Below are 26,494 nucleotides of genomic sequence, written 5' to 3'. Positions count from 1 at the left end.
CCACAAATGAAATGTGTGTTTCTATTTCTTGTTTTCCTTGTTACTGTAGATGCTTTCCAGGAAGAAAGGGGGAACACCTGGCTGATGCCAGCATCTTTGAACCAGCGTCTTCTCCTTCTGCTTTCTCTCTGCCTGGGATTCCTGGAAATTTCTGGTCTGCTAATTTGATCTTGTTTTCTAGTGCTCTTGTCGATGTATGCTTTTTAAAACTTGCATCTTTGGGGCACCTGGCCGGCTCAGTTGGTGGAGCACGTGACTCTTGATCTTGGGGTTGTGAGTTTGAGCCTCATGTTGGGTGTAGAGATTACTTAAAAATAAAATCTTTTTTGGGATGCCTGTGTGGCTCAGCCGGTTAAGCATCCGACTTCATGATCTTACTGTTCGNGTGGAAAACCCTTCTCTTTAAAAATAAGCAGCAGGGGCGCCTGGGGGGCTCAGTCGGTTAAGCGTCTGGCTTCGGCTCAGGCCATGATCTCACGGTTCGTGGGTTTGAGCCCTGTGTCAGGCTCTGAGCTGCAAGCACAAGAAGCCTGTTCTGGATTCTGTGTCTCCCTCTCCCTGACCCTCCCCTTCTCATGCTCTCTCTCTCTCAGAAATTAATAAAAACTTTTTTTTTAAATAAAAATAAAAATAAGCAACTGTTGCAATCCCTATCAAAGTCTCAGGGATGGTTTTTGCAGAAATAGAAAAAGCCATCCTAAAAGTCACACAGAATCTCAAGGGACCCTGAATAGCCAAGGCAGCCTTGAAAATGGCAAAGCTGGGGACTTGTTGACTCTTCGAGACTTACTGCTGAACCACTGGGACAAGCACTGGGGTGGAGACCAGCAGAGAGGCGGCTGTAGGGACGGGTGTAAAGACAGGCATAGGGACTGGGTAGGGACGGAGTAGAGACCGGGTAGGGATGGGCGTAGGGATGAATGGAAAAGAATCAAGAGCCTGGGAATAAACCTTCGTGTATACAGTCAAGTGAATTTTCACACAATTTCTTACCCAGGGAACAAAACCTAAACCTGGAGCTTTCCCCAAGGAGACCACAGCAGGTTTCATGCGATCTGTTAGTCAATCGAGAGCTGCCTCCCACCTGAGTCGGCTCTTCTCAGGAATAAAAACTGCATCCATCAGTGGGCCCCGCGGTGCAGGAGGCCGCTGTGGCCTCCGTGGGAGGAGCCCCTGCTTTTACAGAGCTCCCTCCACCAGCCCAAGTTGCCTTTCTTTCTGGCCACCTTTCCTCTGGTCGCCCAGGCTCAGTCCCGTCCCAGCGCACACCTGGGCACCACCTGCTGGAGAGCGTGCCGGGCCCCCCTCCACCTGGATGCTCCATTCCTGGGGGCGGGAGGTCCTCACAGAAAGGCCAGTTTGGTCCTTCCTGCCTCCTGCGTGTTACTTGCCCTCCCCTCGGCTCTCTGAGTGCCCTGGGGCTCCTGGCCTGCCAGAGAGGCTCTGTGCTCTGCTCACCTCACCTCTGCTGCAGTCTGTCCTCGCATTGAGGCGCCTTGGCTTCCTTGCCCTGAACCCCTCCCCCCGACCAGGCGTCCCCGCACATCCTCAGTTAAGGTGAGGATGAGTGCCGGGTGGGGTCACAGCTGCCACGTGCCGATGAGGACTGTGTCTGGAGAGAGAGAGAGGGCAGGGGAGAGAGCGTAGGACAGGGCGGGCAGTGCTGTCATTTTACATTCCAGCCTCTGCACTTTGAGGCAAGTGCAGAAGCTTGGGGAGGGGTGTGACAGACAAGGTGCCCTGGAGGCAGGCCACGCCCCAGTGAGGACAGGGCCTGCCAAGCTGTCTCCCCTGACGGGTCTCACTGGGGAGCCCCAGAACTTCCTGGTGGCAGAGGACTCTGCTGTGATAGGACCCCTCGGGGCAGGAGAGCTTCAGGCCAGGAGACCCCGGCCCTAGCACCATCTGCTCACCACGGATCTTACACAGACACTTGGCCCCTGCTGAGATCCCGTGCCCAGGCCTGCTTCTCACGGTCCTTTCCCGTGCGAGGTCCTGAGAGCCTGGGGGCAACATGGATGGCCAGGTGTGCCCCTGTCTTCCCATGCTGGCGCAGCCAGGGGTGACTGTGATTTGAGGCGGCCCTATAGAGAAAGCAGGAGGTGTCAGTAGGTTGCCAGAGTGCATGGGCTCACCTTCCAGGACCTTCCTCATTGGTTTCTCTGCTCAGTTGGCACATCCTTACCGGACGATGATCCTGAGGGCCATGGAGACAGTTGTGAGCAGTCACCTCAGTGAGCTGGACAAGGACATGGCCAGGGCTGTCATCTTCTTGGCCTCCAGCGAGATGACCAGGGTGAAGGTATGGGGGGCACCTGCCTGCTTGGGGAGGGAACTCCTTCCCTAGGACTTTTGCCCAAGCACATCAGGAACGTGGCTGCCCTGCTGGGGTGGGGAGGCCCACCTGTAAGTTTAGAGGTGGAGCTGAAGCGGAGAGAGACTTGCGCAGCTCTCAGGGCCGCGTGCGGGGCGGTGCCGGGCTCAGGAAAGCACTTCCTTTCCTTGCGGGTGGGGGTGGCAGGTGTTGTTCCTGGGCGGGAGGGCCTTGGGAGAGTTCTCGCGCGCGCGCTCACCGGGAGCCTGAGAACAGGGCACACTGTCTCGTTGTTGCCTCTTGGGCACTTTCAGGGTGAAGTCCCTGTGTCCTTTGTTTGATCAGGACATCAGTGCATGTTTTGGCGGGGGGGGTGGGTACAGGAATTGGTGTGTGACTGGCAGCAGGCTGCGAGCAACGTCCTGGTGGCTGTTGGGAAGCAGTTCATCGGCAAGGTGATGGAGGAGGTGCTGAGCAAGTTCCAGCCGGGGGCCCTGCCGCACTACTTCGTCGTGCAGACCCTCGCCAACCTCGCGGCCTCCAACGGTAGGCAGCGCGTGGCCTGTCCCCACCGGCGTTCCGGAGCGAGTTGGGAGGGCCTCTCCACCGCTTGCCCACACAGCCCCGGGACCCCGTGCCTCTCCCCAGGGCACGGGGCGGGTGCACCGAGGCCGGGCCAGGCAGAGGCTCCCTGACACCGCCCCCACCTTTTGCAGTGTTCGGCATGGTGCCCTTCCTGACACCCATCCTGAGCACCATGTTGCCCATGCTGGGCATGGCCAAGCACGATACGATGAGGGTGGTCTTCTGCTCTGGTAAGATGGGGTCCTGGGGCAGGGTCTGGGTGCTGCCTCCCACCACTTGGGTTTGGGGAGGGTCCTGAGTTCTCTAGGCTGTGGAGGAGGGCCTAGCATGACTGCAGACCATGGTGCAGCCCCCCGAGGCTCGGACACTTCTGGGGGGTCGGGAAGAGACAAGCCGCAGAGACTTCCTGTGTCTCTCCCGGCTCCGTGTTGGGCATCTCTGAAAGGGGTCTTTACTCCCCTCCCTCCCGTGTCTACTGCCCTGTGTGCACCCAGAGGGCGGTGCCTCAGTGCGGGGGCTGTGCACCGTGCGGGGCTGGGGGGCTGGGGGATGGCTCCTCACGGTCGGGCCCTTAGAGAAAAGGGAGGCGTTGCTGTTGGGAGGGGAAGTAAGGAAGGTGCTGCGGGTGGCTGGGTGCCTCGTAGGAAGGTGCCTCGTAGCGTGGCTTCCTCTGAAAGGCCAGCAGCTCCGGCACCGGGGAAGGCGGGGGATGGGGAGCAGGACTCGGGTTAGGAGGGTCCTCGTTGAGGGACGGGTGTGGGGACAGGACAGGTTCGGGGCACCCGGAGCTCAGGTGAGGGCTTGTCGGCTATTTGTTGGCCTGCCTGCTCTCCCTGCTATGTACTGGGGGCACCTGGGGCCTTTCACAGCAGCAGACTGGGGTCTGGGGCCCTCGCCCACCCTGCTCACGGTGGCCTCGGGTCCTGGGGCTCTGGGGAGGGGCTCCAGCTCCTGCCGGCCGTCCTGTGATCCCTTGTTCCCACGTCCCTTGTCCCTGGCGCGGCCTCCTTCCTGTCTTCTCACACGCTCCTCCCCCCGCAGGTGGTGGCAGACCCCCAGGTTAAACTGTAGAAATCCTCCCTGACCTGGTTTTGGGTAAAAAGAGAATTTTGCTCAGGATCCTGGGACAGCTGAGCCAGGAATTCCCCCTGGGCTGGACTGGGAGCAGGACCCAGAAGGGCCAGGCCCTGTGGGGCGAGGGGCGCGAGGCTTGGGTGCGAGCTTGCAGGTCCTGGAAAGGGGAGCCGGGAGTCGCTGAGGACAGCACATCCGGGCTAGAGGGGGAACAAGAAGATTCCACGTCACAGCTGAGGGCTCCGTCCCTGGCTGCCCCGCGCGGCTCCTCGGGAAGGACGTGGCTCTGTCCCCGCAGCCACCGAGGCCCCGCGCAGGAGGCCGGCCCGTGGTGCCGAACCGACCCCTCTGATGCCACTGATGGATTTTACCGCATCCACGTCTGTCGTGTGTGAGCAGCGGTCGCTCTGTGCGGGTCGTCCTCTCTGCGGGGCGTGTGCTGCTCTCCGCGGACGGACACTCTGGCCTGCCATCGGAGGAGACTGCGCACGGGCTGAGGACTCCTGTGCCCACCGGCCCTGGCCACGAACCGGAGTGTGTGCTCCAGGTCCTCAGCGGCTGAGTCTGCAGACGCTGCGTCCGGTGGGAGAAGAGCCGGACACCCAGAGCTGGAGACGGCGTCCCCAGGGAGCCGGTGCGCGGCCAGCCTGCCCGCACCGCGTGGCGCTGATGGCAGCCCTGGACGGCTGCCCGTCTCCGAGAGCAACGCGGCAGCAGCGTGAACAGAGCCCCGAGCCCCAGGCGGGCAGATGGTCCGGGGAGAAGAAAACGGCGGGAAAGACCAGGCGTGATGGCCCCCTGGGGGGTGAGGTGCGAGCGGGCCATGTTGCCGCGGAGCATCTGCGTTCAGGGAGCGCCGCTGAGCTTCTCGGGGCCAGAGGCTGACCACAGACGGCAGCGAGAATGGAAGAGAAGGCCGAGGAAGTCCCATACAAAATGGAGCGAAGATATGAACATGGAAAGTAGGAGGCAAAGGAGGAAGGCCTGGCCGGCCAGCCCGTGTGGCCACAGTCAGGTGGCAGACGTCCTGGAGCTGCGGGTTCCGGAGGGACGGGGCCTCCCAGCTGCCGCACCAGGACGCTTTCGTGGGGAAAATGGTCCGGGAGCACACGGAGGAGTGGGCCGGCCTTCTCCTCCGGCCGGAACCTGCCTGGGGCTGTCTGAGTGGCGTGGCCCCGGCGGCTGTGGCCAGGGGAGACCCAGGGTGCCGGGGGGAGATGGCGGTTGATCAGTGACCCCTGCCTGGAGAAGCAGCAAGACTCCAAGGGAAACGACGCTGGTGTGAAGCGAGCCTTGTTAGCAGGAGGGAGACAGCAAGCGGCTTCTGCAGGAGGGGGGCTTGAAGTGGGGGCGGGCGTGTGAGAGCGCGCTCTGCCCTAGCTGTGCCGCATAACTGATTGGAAAGTAAAAACCTAGTAACAACCTGGGGAGGTTGCTTCCTGCTTCCAGCAACGGCAACGGAGTGGCCTATTTTCCTGAAACACTGGCTACAAGGTGTCAAGAAACGCTGGTCCCTTTGAGCAGCCTCCTGGTTACAGAGCTCAAGGAGGTCGGAGGGCCGGGCTCTGTCCCTTCTCCAGGGCCAGCGGCCGTGTGGCAGGTGGGACGTGAGGACTCCTCGTGCTCTATGGGGCCAGAGTCGGCCTGGGCTGGACCCTCGAAGAGCCCCTCCTGAGCAGAAGGGCGGCCGGTGGCGCAGAAGTGCTCAGGGAGGTGGTTTTCTTCTCAGAGTCCTTGGGGTGCCTGGTGGCTCAGTCGGCTCAGCTCCGATCCCAGGGTCGTGGGACTGAGCCCCGCATCTGGCTCTGCAGTGAGTGTGTGGCCTGCCTGGACTCTCTCCCCATCTCTCCCTGCCCCCTCCCCCACTCACTCACGCACTTGTACACATATGAACTCTTCCTCAGAAAATTTTTTCTTTAAATCCTGTTTCTTGGGAACTTGTAGCTGATTGCTCTCACGTACTCATAGGGGTCGCGCTTATTCTCTCTGTTGGGCTGGGGAGCCCAGGCTGAGAAGTTAGCCTTGGTGAGAGCCGGGTGAGAGCCGTGCTGGGCAGGGGCTGCTGCAGCCCCCTCGCCAGCTCCTCTGCGACCCGGCCCTTCGTGGGGCTGCGTGACAGGGGTCTGGCCTCGGCCTCTCTGCTCCAGTCCCCATCCTCTCCCTTGACCCCGGGTTCAGCCCTTGCTTACCATTTATAGGTCTTCATCTGTGCCCTGTTTTCCTGAACACCTGCGTGTCCCCAAGTGAAGCCACTTTCATGGACACCACTGTCGAGGCCTACCCCGCCCCACCCTGACACCCTCCACCTCCAGTGCCCTCCCAGCCCCCTGCACCCAGGGCTTCTGGGCACAGCGACCCTGGCAAACTGTGTGGTGTTCGTGTCTGTGTGCGAAGGGTGAGGTCTGCCTCATGGTGGGCGCCGTGAACCTTACGGTGGCTGTTAGAGTCCCACAGATTGGGTGCATAAGAGAAGTGCAGGGCGCCTGGCCCGCTTAGTCGGCGGAACGAGCGACTCTTGAGCTCCAGGTTGTAAGTTCGAGCCTGATGTTGGATGTAGAGATTACTTAAAATCTTGAGGAAAAAAATGTATTCTTACGGATCAAGGTGTCACTCAGAGCCCTTCCTGGGGGCTCAGAGGGAGGCTCTGTTCTCTGTCCCTCCCCTGTCTGTGCCCTGTGTCACTCCGCTGTCCTCTCTGTGTGCCGGTGCGTTCTCTCCAGTCAGTCGTGTCGGATTCACGGCCCGCCCTCCCCCCACGATCACGTCTTATGTAGTTAGACCTACAGAGACCTTTGTTCCCAGAAAAGGTCCGGTCCTGAGGTGTGGGAAGGACACGGATGTGGGGGGCCCCTCTGCCCCCACAAAGTTCCGGAGCCCCAGCCCAGGAAGGGGGGGGTGTCCTGCAGGCGGCGGGGGGTTGGAACGGGCAGCGGTGCGGATGTGTCACGGCCACACCGCTGTGGCAGCTCTGCAGAACTTCAGCGAGAGCGCCCTGGAATACCTGGCCAGCCGGGACCAGGCCCCAGACCCCACGGTCAGGAGGGACACCTTTGCCGCTGACATCTTCAGTGCCTACGACATCCTCTTCAACCACTGGCTGCAGAGCCGTGAGGCCAAGGTACAGGCTCCTTGGAGCTGGAAACCCTGGGTCTCGGCTCGCTGGTCGCTCCCTCCCACCCCCGAGCTTGACAACATCCACAAGGCCCGAGCCTCTTCTGCAGGCTTTTGGGGAGGGGTCTGAGCAGAGGGGGATGGAGACAGCCATCTACACTTCCCAGTCCCCCGTCTGTGTCCCCCCAACGCTGGCTTCATCAGGGAGTGGCGGCGGCCTTCTGAAGGTCTTCACAGAATTTGGCCTATTTTTTGCCCCTGGCTCCGCTCCGCCTAGAGGCTGCCAAGTCGCCCCGAGTGCTGGGCTGAGCTGAGGCGTGATGAGTCCCCTGTGGGCTCTTCCTTCACGGTCTCTCTGGCCCGGCCACTGTCCAGACCCTGGCCATGGTCACTCTGACCTCTCTGCCTTTGGACCCCTTTCGGACCCCCTGGGCACCACTCCTCATTCGGATCCTGGGTTCTCGTGAGGCCTCTGCCTCTCCACTGGGGCCACTCTCAGCGTCACCGTGCCGGCTTGGACGGGAGCACCATGTTGCCGTTCCCTCGCAGCTCCGGCTCGCCGTGGTGGAGGCCCTGGGGCCCATGAGCCACCTGCTGCCCAGTGAGCGGCTGGAGGAGCAGCTCCCCAAGCTCCTGCCGGGGGTCCTGGCCCTCTACAGGAAGCACGCCGAGACCTTCCACGTGTCCAAGGTGCGCCTCTGCCCGCTGCGGCCTGTGCAGAGCTCTGTCCACTGACCAGTCCCCACCTGGCTCGAGTGGGAGGGGAGCTCAGAGTGCTGTTAGGTTTAGCGGTGGGTGGGGCCCAGTCATGTGTCTTCTCGATGCCCTGCCCTGCCCAGGGGACCTTCACCTTGGCCTTACCCCAAGTCTGTGCCCGCCATCCTGAGCCTTCTCCTCCTGTCTCTATTCTTGACGTGGAGGTAGGGATTCCTTATTTGAGCCCTGAGGTGGGGTCGTTGTGGCCAGGACGTGGGGGTGGGGGCTTGACACAGGCCTGATGGCCACGCTCCTCCCTCTCTTGAACAGAGCCTGGGCCAGATCCTTGAGGCTGCGGTGAGTGTGGGAAGCCGCACGCTGGAGGCCCAGCTGGACACACTGCTGGCTGCTCTGCACGCTCAGGTAGGATGTGCCGGGGACGGGACTGGGGGCACCAAGGACAGGACTGGGGGGGGGGGGGGGGGACGGGGGGTGGNAGCTTAGTAGTGCTGAAGCAGGGTGTCCCCTGAGTCGTGGGTGCGGCCCTAGGTGAGAAGGGAGCCCCAGCATGAAGCTCCTCCCCATGGTGAGGACCCATGGTGGGGGGTGGTTGGGGACCAGGGCAAGGGAGGCCCGAGACGTTCTGGGGGCATCTGCACTGGCTGTTAGTCCCCGAGGCCAGCTGGGGCTGCCTTGGACAGAGCCTGCAGAGGGAAACCTGCAAGGGGAGGGTCCTGGAAAATGCCGGAGCAGAGGCTTCAGGAGCCCCATCTGCTGTGCGTCTCCTCTCTCCAGGTGGGAGGGGAGGTGTGGAGGTCACAGGGAGGCAGAGGCGGGTGGGGGGAGTGGTGGGGGGGAGTTCTGCCCATGGAGAGCAGAGGGGAGAGATGTGGGTCTCCTTCCTTGCACCCCCCCGCAGCCCCTCCCAGCCAGGGGGAGGGGAGGCATGCAGTGGAGAGACTGAATGATGGTAATGAACTTAAAAAATGGTGAAATGGATAGATTGTTAAAAAAAAATTAAAGTCAAACTGGCAGGAGAAGCAACAGAGATCTCAACTAAACCAACAAATAAACGGAAATAGTCTTCTAAGACCTTCCTTCCTTCAAACAGACACAGGCCCACCTGGCCCTGAGGTTGAGTTCTATCCACCTTCTAATTTCTGCCCCATACAGATACCTTTGGAGATCAGCCCAAGGTACAAAAGGCAGCACTGTCCAGGAAAACCTGTCTGTAGTTTGACAGTAGATGTGAGGATCTTGTACACAGTAAAGCTAACTGATCCCATGCTCTGCTTTCAAAACACGAGGGCCGGCGGGCCCCAGCCCAGGGACGGCGGGCTGGTCAGCACACTGAGAGGCTGTCAGCTTGCCTCATCTCAGGAATAGATTAGGGAGAAGAGCCTGTGGCTTCAGTTGATGCAGAAGCTTTTGATGATGACGTTCAACACCCATTTGTCATTGAAACTCTTAGCCACAGGGATTGGAGAGGAACTTCTTTAACGTGTTAGAGTTCGTGTGCCCAAAGCCCCGGCGTCCCTCATCGTGAATGGGAAACAGGCCCCTTCCCTAAAGTCAAGGGCAGGAGAGCCCTCACCCTCACTCCCAGTGGGGCCCAGAGCCAGTTCTNCCACCCTCCGCCACCCCCACCCCTGCCATCCCTGACCCTGCTTTGTTTCTCTGTAACCGACTGCTTATTGCTTGGTTCTCCCCAGCTACGATGTCCATGGTGTAAGTTGGGGTTTTGTCAGTTTTCACTCCTGTCTCTCGGCACCTAGAATGCTACCTGTCACTTGCAAGTACTCAATATTTGTGCTATGGGTGAGTGACTCACACATCTAGAAATCCACTCAGGTATACACTGAAACAGTACACACCCCTTAGAACAAGTAATAAACTCAGCAAGGTTGCCAGTTGCAAGAGTGACGTACAAACCTCAACAGCCGTCTTTACCGGGAGTAAGTGAGCGACTGGCTAGAAAGTGTCCAAAAAATTCCATTTACAGTAGTGACAGAGACTTACTATGAAGTGTCTCAGGACTAGCCTCACCTCTTAAGAGCGTCTGTGACCTCAGGAGAGAAGGTTGACGACTCCGAAGACGTAACAGTAAATAAGAGCTGGGGCATGGTGTCATTCCCTCCGCGTAGAGCCCTGACCGCGTGAAACGGTGTGNNNNGCAGTGACCGTCTGCAGAGAAGGGGCTGAGGGGAAACGCAGGTGGACCACGGCTGGGAAGGGAGAAGCCACGAAGAGACGCTGCCTTCTTAGAGCTGCCCCTTCATGTGTGTTGTTTTTCCGTTGGGTTTTGGGCTTTCCCACGTTGATCTGCGGCAGTCAGGTCCAGTCTTTTATTGTCATTCGCGTAGAATACTTTGTTTTTAGTCATTTGACTCCATTTATGATATTTTCTGCCATGAAAATTATTTAATTTTTACATCATTACGTGTCTGTTCTGTTCCAGTGTAGGTTTTTTTATATTTAGAAAAGCCTTTTGAATTCTGCAAACTATTTTTCAGATTCTCCCATTTTCCAATATACTTTTATAGTTTAATCCATCTGGAATTTATTTTAGGGAAACAGTGAGCGAGAGTCCAGTTTCATCTTTTTTCCAGATGACCACCCTTTGCACCGCTCCTCTGTTGTGTAACCAAGTGTTCTAAAAGTTGAAGCAGCAACGTTATTATCCACGGTCACCACAGGCCAGGGCTTCGGCACAGCTCAGCTGCTCGGTTCTGGCTTGGGGTTTCACGGGGTTGCAGACTGAAGGCTCAACCGGGGCCGGGGGTCTGTCTCCACGATGGTGCCCTCGCCTGGCTGTGCCCCGGAGGCCTCTCTCCCCGGGGCTGCTTGAGCATCCCGCCCGCCTGGCAGCTAGCTGAGCACCCCCCCCAGCCCCCAGCAGAGGGAGAGCCCCCCTGGGAGCAGATGGGTGGCTGCCACACACCTCCCGGGACCCAACGAGTCTTCACAACGGGAATGACAAGGAGGTACCCGGGGGCCTGCAGCGGAGCCCTGGGGCCGGGGCCCGCACCCAGTCTCTTCCCCCCTGTTCTCTGAGAGCTAGAAGGGGCCGGCGTGGGGCGGGGTCCGTGGCTCTGGGGACCTGCTCTGTTCTGTCGGTCACCTCTTGTGCTTCGTGAGATGGGTTGTGCCGAAGAATTGCCCTTGAGCCTTTTGTGCAGAGGCCCCGCTGGGGTCATGACCATGACGGGGTTGGGGGGTGGGGGGTCTCCATGTCGTCTGCTGAGGTGCCACGGACCCTAGAGACACATCTACCCACAGCTTCAGTTTGTGTTTTTGTGTTTTGTTTTTTACAATTTTGAATGAACTAACACTAGGTGTTTTGGTTTCTAGTACTTTCTGTATTCTGGAGATTAGTGGTGTCTAGCCTGTGTGCAGAGGAGGTAGGAGGCTGTGCCCTGGCTGCTGGTAGGGAAGGCAGAGTGAAGGAGCCAGGACATTCTCCCCTGGAGACCTGAGGGCCTCTGACCACGGTGGAAAGTGCATTTCTGCAGCCCCGTGAGGAAGAGCCGGAGTGACCTGACCGGCCGTGGGGGAGGTGGAAGCCATGAGGACCAGGGACCGTACAAGCGTCCTTCCCTCCACGCCAGCCGAGCCCTTGGAAGACAGCAGCATCCCTGTAACTGCTGTCCTCTGTCCCTTGGAACAGATCTGTGTGCCCGTGGAGTCGTCCAGCCCCCTGGTGGTGAGCAACCAAAAGGAGGTGTTACGCTGCTTCACCGTGCTGGGTAAGCCGGCGGCGGCCCCCGAATGTCTGCTCGCGTGGGGGCCAGTGGACCGCTCGTGTGCAGGGGGTGGTAGCAGCTTTGGCTGTGGGTTGAAGTGAGGAGGCATCTCTGTCTCCCTGTCCCTGGGCCTGCGTGCGGGTCTGGGGCCTCACTGCGGAGGCCCAGTCTCCCTCCCTCCTGGCCCTTGGGTTTATAGGTGCCGACAATGGGCAGGGAGCAGAGATTATTACAAATAATTATTTGGCTGCGTGCTTGCCCGGCAGCGTGCTGCGCGCCTGACCGCCTGCTGGCCTTCCTGCTGCCCAAGCTCGATGCCAGCAATGAGAGGACCCGCGTGGGCACCCTGCAGGTCGTGAGGCATGTCATCAACTCAGCCGGTGAGTGTCCAGCGTGGGGCAGGGCCTGACACAGGCAGATCCCGGCCGTCTTGCTCTGATTCATGGACACTGGCCTTTGACAGGTGGCTGCAGGTGCTGGCGCTGGGCCACCCACTCACCGCTAGGCCCCGGGCCTGATGTCGTCTGTCACGGCTGCCCCCAGCTAGGGGGTTCCAGTCAGGGACACACACTGGTGACCTATCTCTTGGGTGCTGGCCTCTGGGAGGGGTGCGGGCCAGCTGTGCTGTGGAGCGCCTTGCCACCTGCGATGACCCCTCACCGTCACATGGAAGGGCCCAGTCTTCTGCTTCTAGGGTTAATCAGCAACGAGCCCGGACACTTTTCACCCCCGAGCTTGTGTTTTTCCATAAGTTTTGGTCAATAAACATTGGCCACGGGGTGTGGTGGGTCTGCAGCCTGGTTCAGACACGAGCTGTGAGTGCAGTCTATACCGCATCCGTCCCACTGCAGGCCGGACGCGGGCTGTGTCCCGTGCCGTCTGCTGTCGTGCACAATGCTGCCAGTGACGTTTGTCCGTGCACATGCGGCTGAGTGTGTACCGTGGAGTGGAGCCTCACGTCGTAAAGTACGCATGTGCTCACCTCGGTGGAGAAAACCATCCGTTTTCCAGAGTTTGCACCCCGGTTCGCGGCCCATGCCATAGCCATCCCGGGGAGCATGTGAGTGGCGCAGCTTTGTGTCCTCGCCAGCGCCTGTTGGTCTGTCGTTATAGCCATTTTGGTGGGTGTGTTATTGTATCTCGTTCTGGTTTTTATAAAATTAAAAACCATATTTAGTTTGACTTACAATGAGAAGATCATTAACAGCTTGTTGATCTGTCGAAAGTTCCTCAAAGGCAACTGGATTATATCTTTTTCTGTTCAACTTTATCGAGACACGGTTGACCTGTAACAGCGCACAGTGTTAAGGTGTCTGCGGGTGGCGGCCCAGCCTGGGCATGAACCACCCCACTCTCCAGACCTCACTTGTCGCGGGAGGTGCGTGTCCCCGGGGCCGGCCGTGTCTGGGCCCCTGTGTGTCTTGTAGACGAAGGTAGGAAGGCTCGGTGCAGTTCAGGGATGGCCCCTGGCCTTGTGTCCGCACGAGCAGAGGATCTAGGATGCATGCCCTGCTCGGGTTGAGCCGGGGCGCTGGTTTTTAGAAGGCCTCGAATTTGGAATTAAATCACTGTAATATGGGGGGGCTCCTGGGTGGCTCAATTGGTCAAGTGTCTGACTTCGGCTCCGGTCACGATCTCACAGTTCATGAGTTTGAGCCCTGCGTTGGGCTCTGTGCTGTCAGCAGGGAGCCTGCTTAGAACCCTCTGTCCCCTTCTCTCCCTGCACCTCCCCACTCGTTTTCTCTCTCTCTCAAAAGTAAATAAAAAAATTTTTAAATTTAAAAAGTAAAATACTGTAATTTGACTAAGAAGTCGGGGCGTAGGTAGGTTCCGCCGCACCGTGGTCCGGGAAGCCATGTCCTGTGTGGGCGGGCAGTGCCCATCAGGTCGGACTGGCCACACGTGAAATTCCTACCTCTTTCTGTCCCTCCCTCCTTGCTTCACGTCCCCTAGTGTCAGCTGCTGTCACTGAGAAATCTGATACTCATTTTCCTTACAAGCGATTTGTTTTGCCTGGCTATCCAAAGGATTTTTATTTATTCTGAGTCCAGAAACTTTATTGCCTGTGTTGGCTGTCCTGGGGGCGGTATTCTGCCCAGATCTGGGATGTGCCCTCTCCATATGCAGTTTCAAATCTTACTTTACCTTGGGATGTTTTAAACAGGATTTCAGTATCTGCGGTTTCCAGATTTGTCATGTGTGCTGTGTTGTTTTTGCCTTGTTGCCTGTCTTCTGTGCTTTTTACATCAAATGTTTTAAAGTTATTTGGCCTCTAGTTCATGTTTTTTTCCTTCAGAATTTCACTTTTTTTTTTTAGTTTTTTACATTTATTTTTGAGAGACAGAGAGAGACAGATTACAAGTAGGGGAGGGGCAGAGAGAGAAGGAGACACAGAATCTGAAGCAGCTCCAGGCTCTGAGCTATCGGCACAGAGCCCGACGTGGGGCTCAAACCCATGAATTGTGAGATCGTGACCTGAGCCGAAGTTGGATGCTTAACTGACTGAGCCCCCCAGGCGCCCCATCTTTTTGCCCATTTTAAAACTGAGTTGTTTTTCTTACGGTCATCTCTACAAATCGTGCGTCAGATCTGTGTAGATGGGGTGTGCCTCCTCCTGGGGTCGGCACCTTTGTGTCTGAGAAGACTGTCCCCTGCCAGAGGACGTGAAGATACTCCTTTTTCTTCTAGGAACCTTGTTGTTTGACTTGCACATTTAGTTCTTTGATTCATTTCTAACTCACGTTGGGGTGTGGCGTGAGCTGTAGGCAGTGAAGGTTTATCTTCATATGGGCGCCTCATGGTTCCAGCGTCACTCGTCGCAAAGACTTTCCTTTCCCCGTTGCTCTAGTGCTTTCTGGAAAATAAGGTGCCCAGATGCACTAGTCTGCCAGGGCTGCCTTAGCAAAGGACCGCCGACTGGGGGGCTGAGCAACAGAGGTGTGTTGTCTCATGGTGTCACTGTGAGTCTAGGTGTCAGAGATCAAAGTGTCAGCAGGGCGAGGGAGAACCTGTCCCAGGCCCCCTACCCAGCTTCTGGAGCGGCTGGGGGCCCTTGGCATCGCCTGGCTTGTAGCGGCCCTGCCCTGCCCTCTGCCTCTGTCGTCATCTCTGCAGGCACCTCCCTGGGTGTCTGTCCAAATTCCGCTTTCGTAAGGGCACAGTAGTATTAGAGTAAAGTCCCACCCTGCTCCAGTGTGACGCCATCCTGACGTGACTAATTATACCTTCAGTGAGCCTGTGTCCAAGTAAAATCACATTCTGAGGTACAAAGAGTAGGAATTCAACATTATGTGTTAGCGGGTGCCTTTTGGGGCTCTTCTGTTCCACGGACTTCACACCTGTAGCACACGCTTTTAAGTCGTAGGCCTTCGTAGGAGGCCTTCCAATCTGGGAGCGTATCTCCTTCAACTCTGTTCAAGATTGTTCGTCTCCATTAAAAAAATCTTTTTACTGTAGGATAGATCACAGGCAGCAGTCACACAAAATATTAACTTATGGCTTAATGACTCCTTTAAACATTTTTTTAATGTTTTATTTATTTCTGAGAGAGAGAGAGAGAGAGAGAGAGTGAGCAGGGGAGGGTCAGAGAGAGAGGGAGACCCAGAATCCGAAACAGGCTCCAGGCTCTGAGCTGTCAGCACAGAGCCTGACATGGGGCTTGAACCCACAAACTGTGAGATCATGACCTAAGCTGAAGTCGGACGCTTAACTGACTGAGCCCCCAGGTGCCCCTTTATGACTCCTTTTAAGACCAACACCTTTGGGGCACCTGGGTGGCTCGGTTGAGTGTCTGACTCTTGATTTCAGCTCAGCTCATGATCTCACGGTTTGTGGGTTTGAGCCCCACTTTGGACTCTGTGCTGACAGTGTGGAGCCCACTTGGGATTTTCTCCTTCTCCCTCTCTGTCCCTCCCAGACTCATTCNCTCCAGGCTCTGAGCTGTCAGCACAGAACCCAAAGTGGGGCTCAAACCCACGAACCGTGAGATGACGACCTGAGCCGAAGTCAGATGCTCAACCGACTGAGCCACCCAGGTGCCCCATTTAAAGAACCTTAAGTGTTCATGGATTTTAACACGTTTGATGGATTTCAGTTCAGTGCAGTCGTTACCGTCATCGATACTCACATTGTGTCACCTCCGGACCTTGTCAGCCTCTTCCCGGCGAGTCCTGGGTCACGGCCACAGTGCTCTCTGGAGCTGGTGTTCGAGGCTCGGCTTAGGCATTTGTCGCCCAGACCTGGGATCAGCCATTTCTCCAAAAAAGCCCTGTTTCCTTAGTGAGAAACTGTCCTCAGAGACCGTAGTCGGGTGCCTGCTACTTCTAGGTGGTCACTGTTTCCAGGCCTTTTTGGGAGACAGAACCAAATACCGTGAGCAGTAGAGACAGAAGGTAGAAAACCCACGAGTCGTGCTGGTGGGTCCAGACGCACAGCCGGACGCCCAGCCTTTCCGTCCCTTTCCGTCACGCCTGCGCCTCTTCTTTCCCCCCAGCAACCTGCTTCTCACGCGTCACAGGTTTAGAACATGTCAGACGCCCTGCCTGTCCTCCTGTTACACACGTGACCAAGGCTCGAGACTGATGCCGCCACCAGGGACGCGGCCGATGTCCTTGCGCTCTGGGTGTAGCAGCTGTGCGCCGCAGCCGCGTCTGCACGGTCCCCGCGGGCGGCCAGCCCGTGCTGTCCTCTCCCCTCCCCGGGCCTCCTGTGACCTCGTCCTCCCGCAGCTGCAGAGAGGACGAGTCTCCCCCACCGTGGCCCGTTCCGCGGCGGAGTCCACGGGAAAGGCGCGTGTTCATGCTCTTATTTGTGCTTTCTGTACTTGACGCCCGGTTTTGACGATTATAAAATCCTCCACTCACATCCATCGTCTTCTGTCGCGGAACTGCAGGGCTAAGCAGGACGAGATGCCCCGGATGTTATGTGGGACGTCTCGTACCAAAAAACGATTTGCTGTTTGTCTGAAATTCAGATTCACCTCGCAGCCCTGCTCTGGTGCAAGCGCTCCTTCAAAGCCAATGTCAACCTGATTTTCTTTCCTCTTGGATGAGGTGTGTGGGGTTTTTTCTCATTTGTTTTGTTTCTGTTTTCAGACATCCAGAGGGTTTCTTCTTTATTTCTAAAGTCCAGTAATTGTCCCCAAGGCCCTGGTGCTGGTCACTCAGGGTCAGGCACCGTGGAGACAGTCGGCTCCTCCTGGACCTCAGCCTCCCCGCCGCTACGGCCCCAGCGGCCCCTCTGCAGACTGCGGTGCGGGCTCTGCTCAGCCGCCGCGGGCCTCCTCCTGCCTGGAAGGCTCCTTCTGCTGCACCCCGCCGGGCTCGCAGCTCACATGTGCCTTCTTCAGGAGGGTCCCCGGCCCCGGGCTGCCTGTCCAGACCGGGAGCCCCGTTCGTGCTCTGCTTCTCTGCCTCTCGTCTGTACTTGAGTGACGTTGGTACAGCTTGTGATGGTCTCACTCTTTGTCTGCTCGTGTCTCCTGTCCCGTTAGGACACATGCCGCTTCGGGGCAGTGCTGCGTCCGCCTTGCTCGGTGCCGCGCTCTTGGCATGTTATAAGTGCCTGGCTCACAGCTGGGCTCCACGTAAACTCGAGCCACAGTCGAAGCTGTGAGTGATGGGGGCGCCGCGTGTCTGGTGTCCTCACCCACGTGGCAGGAAGACCGGTGGGGGGGGGGCTCTTGTGTTTGCTCGCACTTTGATACTTGTCTGTCGACCTGAGCCTCGGGACTGATGTCAGTCCTTGGGCGTGTCCCCACACCCTTGAGCCCAGGTCTGGTGTCCCCCAGCCCCCACATCCTTTTTCCTGTCACAGTCTGCACTATTTTCTATCGGGTGGTTTGCATTCTTTGCTCTTTTGTAACCTCTTCCTGAGAATGTAAATGTGAGCGAAAGCTCCCAGAGCACGTGTGTGGTCGGGGACATGGCCCCCGCCACGAGCCCCGAAACGGCCACCCCCAGCCCCGCGGTGCGCTCCCGCGGTGGGAGGGCGTGTCACACGGGGGGACCCACACAGCTGCGTCTGGTGCGTCTTGCGTCTTCACCCAGCAGGATGTTCCTGGCTCACCGCCCGCAGCCTGGACCAGTCGGGCTTGCTGTCCCGCACGGACGTCCTGGCCTCGGTGGACTTGTGCGGACCCTCGGCGGTGGTGAAGGCTCCCGCCGTCTCTGGGCTGCACGTGGGGGTCTGCGGGGGCTCGTGCTCTCCCGTGCTTGCTGCCCCACCTCTGTCTTTGCCCACTGGTGGCCGTCCCCTGCCTGCCTGGCGGGTGGCGGGTCCGGCGGCTGGCCGCGGGGGCTTGGTTGACCCTCTTGCCCATTTTTCTATTGATCCGCCTTAGTTTCCTCATCAGCTTGCTGGGGTTCTCCTGCGCATCGAGGGCACAGGGGCTCCGGTTGTGTGTTGTGTTTCTCTCGTCCGCCCTGGCGGCCACTTTGCAGGCCGCCTCTGCCCTCCCGAGCCTCTGCAGCCTTCCTCCGCCCCGTGTCTCCGGCTCTGCTCTCCTGCTGGGCGTGCACGAGGGTCCTTTGCAGCATCTTATCAAAGGGGCGGTTTGTCTCACAGTTGGGTCTAGAATCGTGTTTTCTCGGCACGTGTGGTATACGTGTCCTGCTGTCACTTTACGTGGCCGGGAGCCCACTCTTGGTCTCACGGCCGCCTGGTGCCGCGCTGGGCGCGGGCGAGAGCAACAGGCGCTTGTGGTGTGAGGGGCCGTCACGTGGAATGAGAGTGCCGCCCCTGGGGCGCCTGGCCGGCTCAGTCGCCGGGGCGTGCGGCTCTTGACCTTGGGGTTTGGGTTTGAGCCCCATGTTGGGTGTGGAGATTATTTAAAAAATAAAATCTTTAAAAACAAAAAGTGGCATCCCCAGTGTGCCCTTGCAGGGCCTGCGCTGTGGGCACCACACGGGTCTCAGCACCGCTTCTCAGCCGCTTTTACTCCGCACTAAGTATGAGGAAGCGGGCAGCCAGGGGGCTCAGTCAGTTAAGCGTCCAACTTCGGCTCAGGTCATGATCTCGAGGCTTGTGAGTTCGAGCCCCGCGTCAGGCTCTGTGCTGACAGCTTGGAGCCTGGAGTCGGCTTCCGATTCTGTGTCTCCCCCGTCTCTGCCCCTCCCCCCCCTTTCTCTCTCAAAGATAAACATTAAAAAAAAGAAATAAATACCAGGAGGGGCGCCTGGGTGGCTTAGTCGGTTAAGCGTCCGACTTTCGCTTAGGTCATGATCTCGCGGTTCGTGGGTTCGGGCCCCGCGTCAGGCTCTGTGCTGACTGCCAGCTCAGAGCCTGGAGCCTGTTTCAGTCTGTGACTCCCTCTCTCTCTGACCCTCCCCTGCTCACGCTGTCTCTCTCTCTCTTGTAGAAATAAAACATTAAAAAAAAAAAAAGAAAGAAAGAAATACCAGGAAACAAAGGGTTACGTTGGTGGTTCTCAGGGTGGTGCCCTCAGCCCAGCAGCATCCGCACAGCCAGGAATGTGCGGACCTGCGGGTGTTCACCAGGCCTGCTGGGACTGGGATGCGGTTGGAGGCCCCGTCCTTGAACCTGGCTTGACCTGACAGTACGCTCTCTCACCTGCTGCCCTAAATTAGCAATCTTGTAGTTGCTTCTTATTGGGCAAAATAATGTTATCTGGGAAGAAGGTCATTTGTCCCCCGGAAAGAAGTGTGCTTAGGCGCCACCCCCTCTCCGCCCGTGCCCCGTGATGAGGGCCGCGCCAGGCCGGACCCTGGTGAGAAGGTCTTGGGCCTTGAGGGAGTGGATGGGCCGGCCAGCCTCAGTCATGCTGGGGAGACTGAGCCATCTGCTGGTTTCTTGCAGCTTCTCAGATGGAAGTGAAGAAGCCCTTTATTCTGTCCTCCATGAGACTTCCTCTTCTGGACACCAACAGCAAGGTAGATGAGGGGGAGGGGGTACCACCTGAGCCCCACCGGGAGAAGCTGCAGGAAGTGTGGCCAGGCCAGGCTGGGAGGTTGTCGCTGACCAGGCAGCTGCCCCTCAGCCAGACCCAGACATCAGAGGGAAGGCACATCCCTGAGCAGTCAGCACTCCCACATCCTACTCCGTATGCAGCCAACCAGACACGGAGTGGGGCAGTGGTCCCCGGCCCCTCATGTAAGATCACCCTCCGGAGGACCCCCAGAGCTCCCGGGAGGCGTCATGCTCACGGTTACGGTTAACACAGAGAAAGGACATGCCACCATCAGCAAGGGCAAGGGGCTCATGGGGCAGGGCCCAGGAGTGTGCGAACCGTCCCCTCCCCGCGGGGTCATGGGCAGCGTCGGCTCCCCAGGCAGCGACGAGATGGCGCGCCCCAGTGTCGCCAACGGGAAAGCCCCGAGCCCCCACGCCCAAGGCCTTTGTCTGGCTTCCGTCCCGTAGAGCTGGTTCACTGCCCGCGTGGCTGACCTCAGTCTCCAGCCCCTCGGGAGGCCGAGCCGATGCCGTGTGGCCCAGAGCCCCCGGGGGGGACAAGCACACTGGACTCAGGACGTCCCGGGCTTGGCAGTGACCTCCCAGCAGCCGAGGGCAGGGTCAGCCCTTCCTGCACACCAGGTTGAGGGGCTGCATCGTCAGGGAGGCCTGCTCTTTGAGACCTTCTCTGACAGTTTCAGAAACTACTGAAATGGAGCCCAAACCACTGAGGCCGTATGTGTCCCAGACCCCCATGCACAGTCCCCGGAACCCCCTCCTGCTCAGCAATACTGCTCTGGACACTCCTGAGAGGGCCATGCCGTGTGCCCCTCACAGTGCCCACGGCCTGACGCGCTCATCCTGAGCACTCATCATGCGCCCAGATCGCTGTTCCCTCTTCTCACGGTCGCTCAGGGCACACGTGTAACGGAATGGTACAGAGCTGTGAGTGGCCGAGGAGGCCCAGAGCAGTGACATTTGACCTGATGTGCAAAGGAAGAGAGGACCTGAGCCAGGGAGGGGGCATTGGACCAGGGTCTGTGCCCCAGGGCTCAGGGAGAAACAGGATGGTCAGTGGGGAGAGCCAGCTCCGGGGAAGAGTGCCACGGTGACCTGGATGTGCCTTTGAGCCACCAGCAGGGCCCCCGAGGGGAGCTGGGCAGCAGGCTCAACTCCCAGGAGCGTCAGGGCAGCAGCTGTAGACTTGGGGTCTCGCCCCGAAGCACCAGAGAGGTGCCTGCCCTGAGGGACAGCAGCCCTGTGCCAGGGTGGGGCAGGCCCAGGAGCGGGGGAGGCGTGGGGGACAGGAAGAGGGGAGCACGTGTGCAGACTGGCGAGAAGGCCGCCTGTGCAGCCTTGGGGCAGGGACGAAGGTGGCCGCAGGCGCAGAGGCGGACCCGGTGTGACGGTGGGTGCTGCTGCAGCGCGCGCTTGGCTGTGGCCCAGGTGTGGCTGCAGGGACAGGCAGAGGGGAGGGGAGGGAGAGCCGGGCTGCCGTGGGCTCCCCTTGGGACCGCTCCCTGATCCCCCTCGGTCCCGTGCAGGTGAAGCGGGCCGTGGTGCAGGTGATCAGCGCCATGGCCCACCACGGCTACCTGGAACAGCCTGGAGGAGAGGCCATGGTCGAGTACATCGTGCAGCAGTGTGCGCTGCCGCCTGAGACAGAGGTAAGGGTGTGCCCGGGCCCGGACGGGGGCAGGCGGCTGGGGCGTGTGCGCGGCCGTCTCCCGTCTCCCGAGTCTGAGCTGGGACCTCCGCGCTGCGACACTTGCTTCCTTGGCTCCCAGGCCTCAGGAAAGAGGCAGAACAGATGCCTGGTCCTTCCCGGCTCTTTTGAATTGAAAACGTTACTGAGTAAATCCAAGTTTCTTCTCGAGGGAGAGCAAGATGGACACGGCAGAAACACACAGGCGTGACTGCGTGGTCTCGTGCCCAGAGCCACCTGCCTGCCCGGGTCAGCTTAGAGCAGAGCAGCCCTGTACAGGGGACGTGCACGTGTCCCCGTGGGGCCTCTGGGTTAGGCTGAAACACTGGGGTGCCCCCAGGCGAGTGGATGCTGCTGCCTTGTCTCTGAAACAGCGCCTGGCGGCCCTCAGGAGGGAGTACCGCTCGCAGCTGCTCCCGTGGGCGGGGGGCGGGGAAGGGGGCTGCTGCGGGCCTCTGCGTTCCCACTGCCGCCTCGGGCCTGTGGGGCCTACACTGGAGAGAACTGAGACTTCTGATTTAGTCTCTTATTTCCCAGTGTTTTGGGGACTTGAAGGTTTCTATTCGGATATTAGACTTTTTCTAGGTAACTAGCTTTCTGTGGCCACCGTGGACTTGTAATTTCATTGTATTGCCTACTGTGAATCTGGCCAGGTTTAATTCTGCTTTTAAGATTTGTTGGGAGGGCTGCCTGGCGAGTTCTGTTGGAGAAGCAGGCGGTCCTTGACCTCGGGGTTGTGAATCCTAGCCCCATGTCGGGCACAGATTACTTAAAAAAGTAAAATCAGTAAAAAAAAAACAAACAAACTGTTGAGGGACTCCTGGGTGGCTCAGTCGGTTAAGCGTCTGACTTCAGCTCAGGTCATGATCTCACGGTTCGTGGGTTCAAGCCCTGTGTTGGGCTCTGTGCTGACAACTCAGAGCCTGGAGCCTGATTCAGATTCTGTGTCTCCCTCTCTCTCTCTGACCCTCCCCTGCTCACGCTGTCTCTCTCCGTCTCTCAGAAATAAAACATTTAAAAAATTTTTTAAACATTGTTGAGACAGTCTTTTCAGCCTAGTAGATGATCAGACTCACAAAGTTGCTCACGTTTGTTTGATATGGAGTTCTATCTATGTTTGTAAGAAGGTGCTTTAAAAACTGTCAGGCGAGCCCTGAGTCCCCTGTGTTTTCTGCTTGGCCTTTAACGTCCATGTGAGGACGGCCGGTCTCCAGTCACCAGCGTTCTGCTGTCTCTGCTGCTCGGTGTTTGCTTGCCAGGACTTCAGAGCGCGGGCGGCAGGCCCAGCCAGAACGTTTAGGGGACAGGTTTTCTTGCCTGGAAACTTCCCAGGGAGCTTGGGCTCCAGGGCGCAGGCCCACCAGCGAGGACACAGGTGTCTCCAGGGGACTGTCAGCCCCGTGGGGTGGAACCCGTCGTAGCCCATTCTTGGTAGAAAGCAGGAGCTTTTGGGGCGCCTGGGTGGCTTAGTCGGTTAAGCGTCCGACTTTCGCTCAGGTCATGATCTCGCGGTTCGTGGGTTCGAGCCCCGCGTCGGGCTCTGTGCTGACTGCCAGCTCAGAGCCTGGAGCCTGTTTTCAGAGTCTGTGTCTCCCACTCTCTCTGACCCTCCCCTGCTCACGCTGTTTCTCCCTCTCTCTCCTAGAAATAAATAAAAAATATTAAAAAAAAAAAAAGAAAAAAAAAAGAAAACGGGAGCTTTCGCAAGTGGTTGTCATTTCCGCAAAGGCCCTCCCGTTTCCGTGCACGGCACCCTTGCTGAGTGCAGGGTGAAGTCATTTGTTTCTTAGGGCCCATGGCTGGCAGGGAGTGCGCAAGGCTCCTCTGTTCTGGGGACGAGAGCTCAGGTGTTCCCTGCCCGCGGCGGGTGCCGGAGGTGCCCCCTCGGTGGAGGCCGGGCAGGGTCTGTCCTCGTGGCCCAGAGCCCACAAGCGCGTAGAGCGACAGCAGCCGCATGCTTGCCTCTGCCCTTGCTCCCCCACCCCAGCCTCAGAAGCCGGGTGCCGACGGCGAGGACCTCACCGGGGACAGTGTGCGGGCCATCAGCGTCAGCACCCTCTACCTGGTCAGCACCACCGTGGACAGGATGAGCGACGTGAGTGTGCAGGCTGGCCTCTGTGAGTGACCGCGCCCCTCCCGACCTTACGGCCCTGTGACCACCGACCCCTGTGGTGGGCAGCTGTGGGGGCAGGGGCGCTTGCCCGCTGCCCCCCCAAACCTTGCCAAGCCCCCCGAGGTGCCTGGCGGGAGCTCGGGGCGGCCATGCCGCCAGCGTGCCGCACACAGACCGCAGCTCTGCCCGCAGGTCCTCTGGCCGTACCTGCTGGAGTTTCTCACACCCGTGCGCTTCACCGGGGCGCTGACCCCGCTCTGCAGGAGCCTGGCGCACCTGGCCCAGAAGAGGCAGGAGGTGGGGGCTGGTGCCTTCCTCCTCCNCGCCGCCCCACCCCGCCCCAGGGTGCAGTCGGGGGCTGGGCTCTGTGGGCACTCAGCCCCCTGAGCATTCCTCCCTCCTCCTTTCCAGCGACCCTGCCCTCACCCTACGCCATAACCACGAGGCTCCTGGTAAGCATCGCGCTCCAGCACTTTGTGCGCACAGCACGCCGAGGGGGTCCGGGAAAGGACCGGGCACCCCCTTCGGTCCCCGTGTCCCCCGCCTCATGCTGTCTCACACCTGCGTCTCAGAGCCATCTCTGACCCGCCACCTCCCGGGAGGGTGGCCTTAGGGGGCCCTTGTGTGACCCCTCAGGTCCGGAGCTCCTACCCTTACTTCCCTCAGACTGTGTCTTCCATGCCCTACCTGGGGGGTGGCCGCGGGGCCGCCTCGCTGCGCCTCTTGAACATCCTGCACCGTGACATCCACCCTCTGCTGGGCCGGCGGTGGGCCACGACTGTCCCGCAGCTGCTGGCGCACCTGGACGGTGAGGCTCTGGGCCGCGGGCCGCGCTCCGCTGCCTCCGTTTCTGCCGGTCTGCCTCTGGGTTGTGGAGACAGTGTTTTGAGGTGGAAGAAATGGCCCCCACAGAGGTTCAGGACCCAAGGCGGGAACGGTGTTCCCTGTGGGGTGTCCCCTGGGAGTGTCTGGGGTATGGGAGCACCTTGGTCCTCCCGAAGTCAGGCGATGCCAGCCTGGAAGCTCTGGGTGGGTCCCCCTTCTACTGATGGGGATGGGCCGGGCTGACTGCATGACTGGTCATTTTAGAACATACGGAAGAGACCCTGTCCCAGAAGGAGTGGGAGGAAAAGCTGCTGGCGGTGAGGACTGGGGGGCAAGGCCATACGTGGCCTGTCTTGAGGGCAGAGGCCTCTCCGGCCTGGGTCAGGAGAGCTCAGGGAGCTCAGTAAACACTAGTGNNNNGCCTGGTTCCTCACCCTGTGGTGACAGAGGCGAATTTCAGGGGCTTTGAGCTCCTGCAGCCCGGAATCCTCTCTCCCGTCCCTGCCTGGCCCGCCGCACGCCTGACCACCCGGGGTGTGCTCTGCCTAGGCTTGATGGTCATTGACAGACCGTTCAGAGCCACGGCACAGGACCACCCTGAGGTCACTGCATGTGACATTATTGGGCCTCAGCGCCCTTCCAGCCCCGTGAAGGGCCACATTCTCGGCCCCTCACTGCTGCAGCCCCTGCCTTGCCCACAGTTCCTCCGGGACACTCTGGCTGTTGTGTCTGACAACACGTGGATTTGCCAGCTGNGGGGGAGGGATTCCGGGCAGGGTCCTTAGGCTACTGTTCCTTTGCCCTGATTCCGTGTGATCTTCTGCACCAACCTGTCTCCAGTGGCCTGTGGCCCTGGGAGAGCCAGAGAGGGAGGGCCTGTGGGCCTCCCCCCAGCAGCTCCCGGCAGGGGGTGCAGGAGCCTGTCGCCCCCTCTCCTTGTGTCGTGCGTGCCCGGCAGCCCTCGCGTCCAGTGGGCGCTCCTGCACTCAGGCGTCAGGCGCAGCTGCACCCCTTGGATGTGTTGCAGAACTTCCTGTATAAATGCATTGGGACCACGTTGGGCGCCGCTTCAAGCAAGGAGGTGGTGAGGAAGCATCTGCAAGAGCTGCTGGAGACGGCCAGATACCAGGAGGAGGCGGAGCGCGAGGTGCGCCCTCCCCCGCAGCCCCTCTGTGCCCTCAGGCGCTCAGCCTGTGTGCGCGAGCGGGCGTGCATCTCAGGCACTCAGATGGGATGGGTGTGTTTGTGTGCGCGCGCGCGAGCAGGCGTGCATCTGAGGCACTCAGATGTGTGTGCGCGTGTGTGCATGTGTGACTGCATCTCTGGAGTGTGCACGTGTGTGTGTTCCCCTCCGGAGTGTGTGTGTGCAGAGTGCTCCGTCGCACCAGTTCTTGCCCAGGCGTGAGCGCACCTGTGTGTCCCCAGGGCCTCGCCTGTTGCTTTGGGATCTGTGCCATCTCTCACCTGGATGATGTATTGGCCCAGCTGGAGGACTTCATGAGGTCAGATGTGTTCAGGAAATCCACCGGCATTTTCAACATTTTTAAGGTACAGGGCTCAGGGTGACCGCCGGGGGGTGCGTCTGGCTGGGGCCGCTAGGGGCGCGTTCTGTCTTGGCTGTGGTGCCTGGATTTGAGGTCCTGAGGGGCACGGGTTCTGGAGCTTCCTGGGCTCAGGGTACCCTGCTGGTTGGGGGTAGGGCAGGGAGGTGGCATCCAGTCCATGCTGCTTCGTGGGTGGGGCCGGTGTGTGTGGGCCCCCCCCCTCCAGGTGCAGCAAGGGGCGGCCCTGTGCCAGCCTGGGCTCTGAGAGGGGCTCCCGGGGAGGGGGGCGGGGGCCTGCCCTCCTGCTGTCTGTGTGTCCTCTGCCCCCTGGTGGCCAGAGGAGGCTGCAGTCTTGGGGAAGCCTGATGCAGGCCACTGCCCGGCCCGCCACCCCAGCCCTTGTCACCGGGCTCTCCGTGTCCTGGTGCCTGTTGCGGCTGCAGACTCTCAAGCTGGGCCGGATGGAAGGGCTCCAGGGCAGCCACCAGAGAGGGGCGGGGGGGGGGGCAGGGGACCCCTGCCCAGGCCCTCCTGTGGCTCCCAGCTCCCCCTTNGGGGGGGGGGGGGGGGGGCAGGGGACCCCTGCCCAGGCCCTCCTGTGGCTCCCAGCTCCCCCTTCTGCCTGCCCCTCCCACCATGGTCGACTATTCGGTGCTTTCCCTTCTGCCACTTTGTCCCCAGTTGGGCCCATGGCTGGCCTGCCTGTCTGTTCTGCTGTCCCTGATGGAGGGACTCTCCCTGGGCTCTGGTGGCGCCATCTGCCCCTTCAATTATGCCCCTGACATTGCTGGCCAGCTCAGTCCTTCTTCCGGAGGGCCCTGGGGGTTCTGAGCGCAAGGCTTCCTGTTTGGGGGCAGGCAATGAAATATAACTGAG

General features: G+C 59.6%; 1 protein-coding gene across 1 annotated transcript in view; it reads left to right on the top strand.

Annotated features, from left to right (window-relative positions):
- The first annotated feature begins 2,014 nt into the window (after positions 1–2,014).
- Positions 2,015–26,494, top strand: part of MROH1 (maestro heat like repeat family member 1) — a 44,434-nt gene continuing 19,954 nt past the window's right edge. Inside the window, 19 exon segments of the mRNA XM_077758123.1 lie at positions 2,015–2,026; positions 2,171–2,302; positions 2,698–2,860; positions 3,031–3,129; positions 6,940–7,091; positions 7,634–7,774; positions 8,111–8,203; positions 11,448–11,526; positions 11,790–11,903; positions 19,339–19,412; positions 20,976–21,098; positions 23,124–23,231; positions 23,442–23,586; positions 23,661–23,701; positions 23,916–24,057; positions 24,339–24,391; positions 24,776–24,848; positions 24,851–25,221; positions 25,500–25,622. Of these exon segments, the coding sequence (XP_077614249.1) occupies positions 2,015–2,026; positions 2,171–2,302; positions 2,698–2,860; positions 3,031–3,129; positions 6,940–7,091; positions 7,634–7,774; positions 8,111–8,203; positions 11,448–11,526; positions 11,790–11,903; positions 19,339–19,412; positions 20,976–21,098; positions 23,124–23,231; positions 23,442–23,586; positions 23,661–23,701; positions 23,916–24,057; positions 24,339–24,391; positions 24,776–24,848; positions 24,851–25,221; positions 25,500–25,622 (2,238 nt within the window).

The sequence above is a fragment of the Crocuta crocuta genome, unplaced genomic scaffold (assembly GCF_008692635.1).
Source record: "Crocuta crocuta isolate KB4526 unplaced genomic scaffold, BGI_CrCroc_1.0 scaffold327, whole genome shotgun sequence".
Lineage (NCBI taxonomy): Eukaryota > Metazoa > Chordata > Mammalia > Carnivora > Hyaenidae > Crocuta > Crocuta crocuta.
Note: the sequence above shows the minus strand (reverse complement) of the source record. Positions and strands in the feature narration are given on the sequence as shown.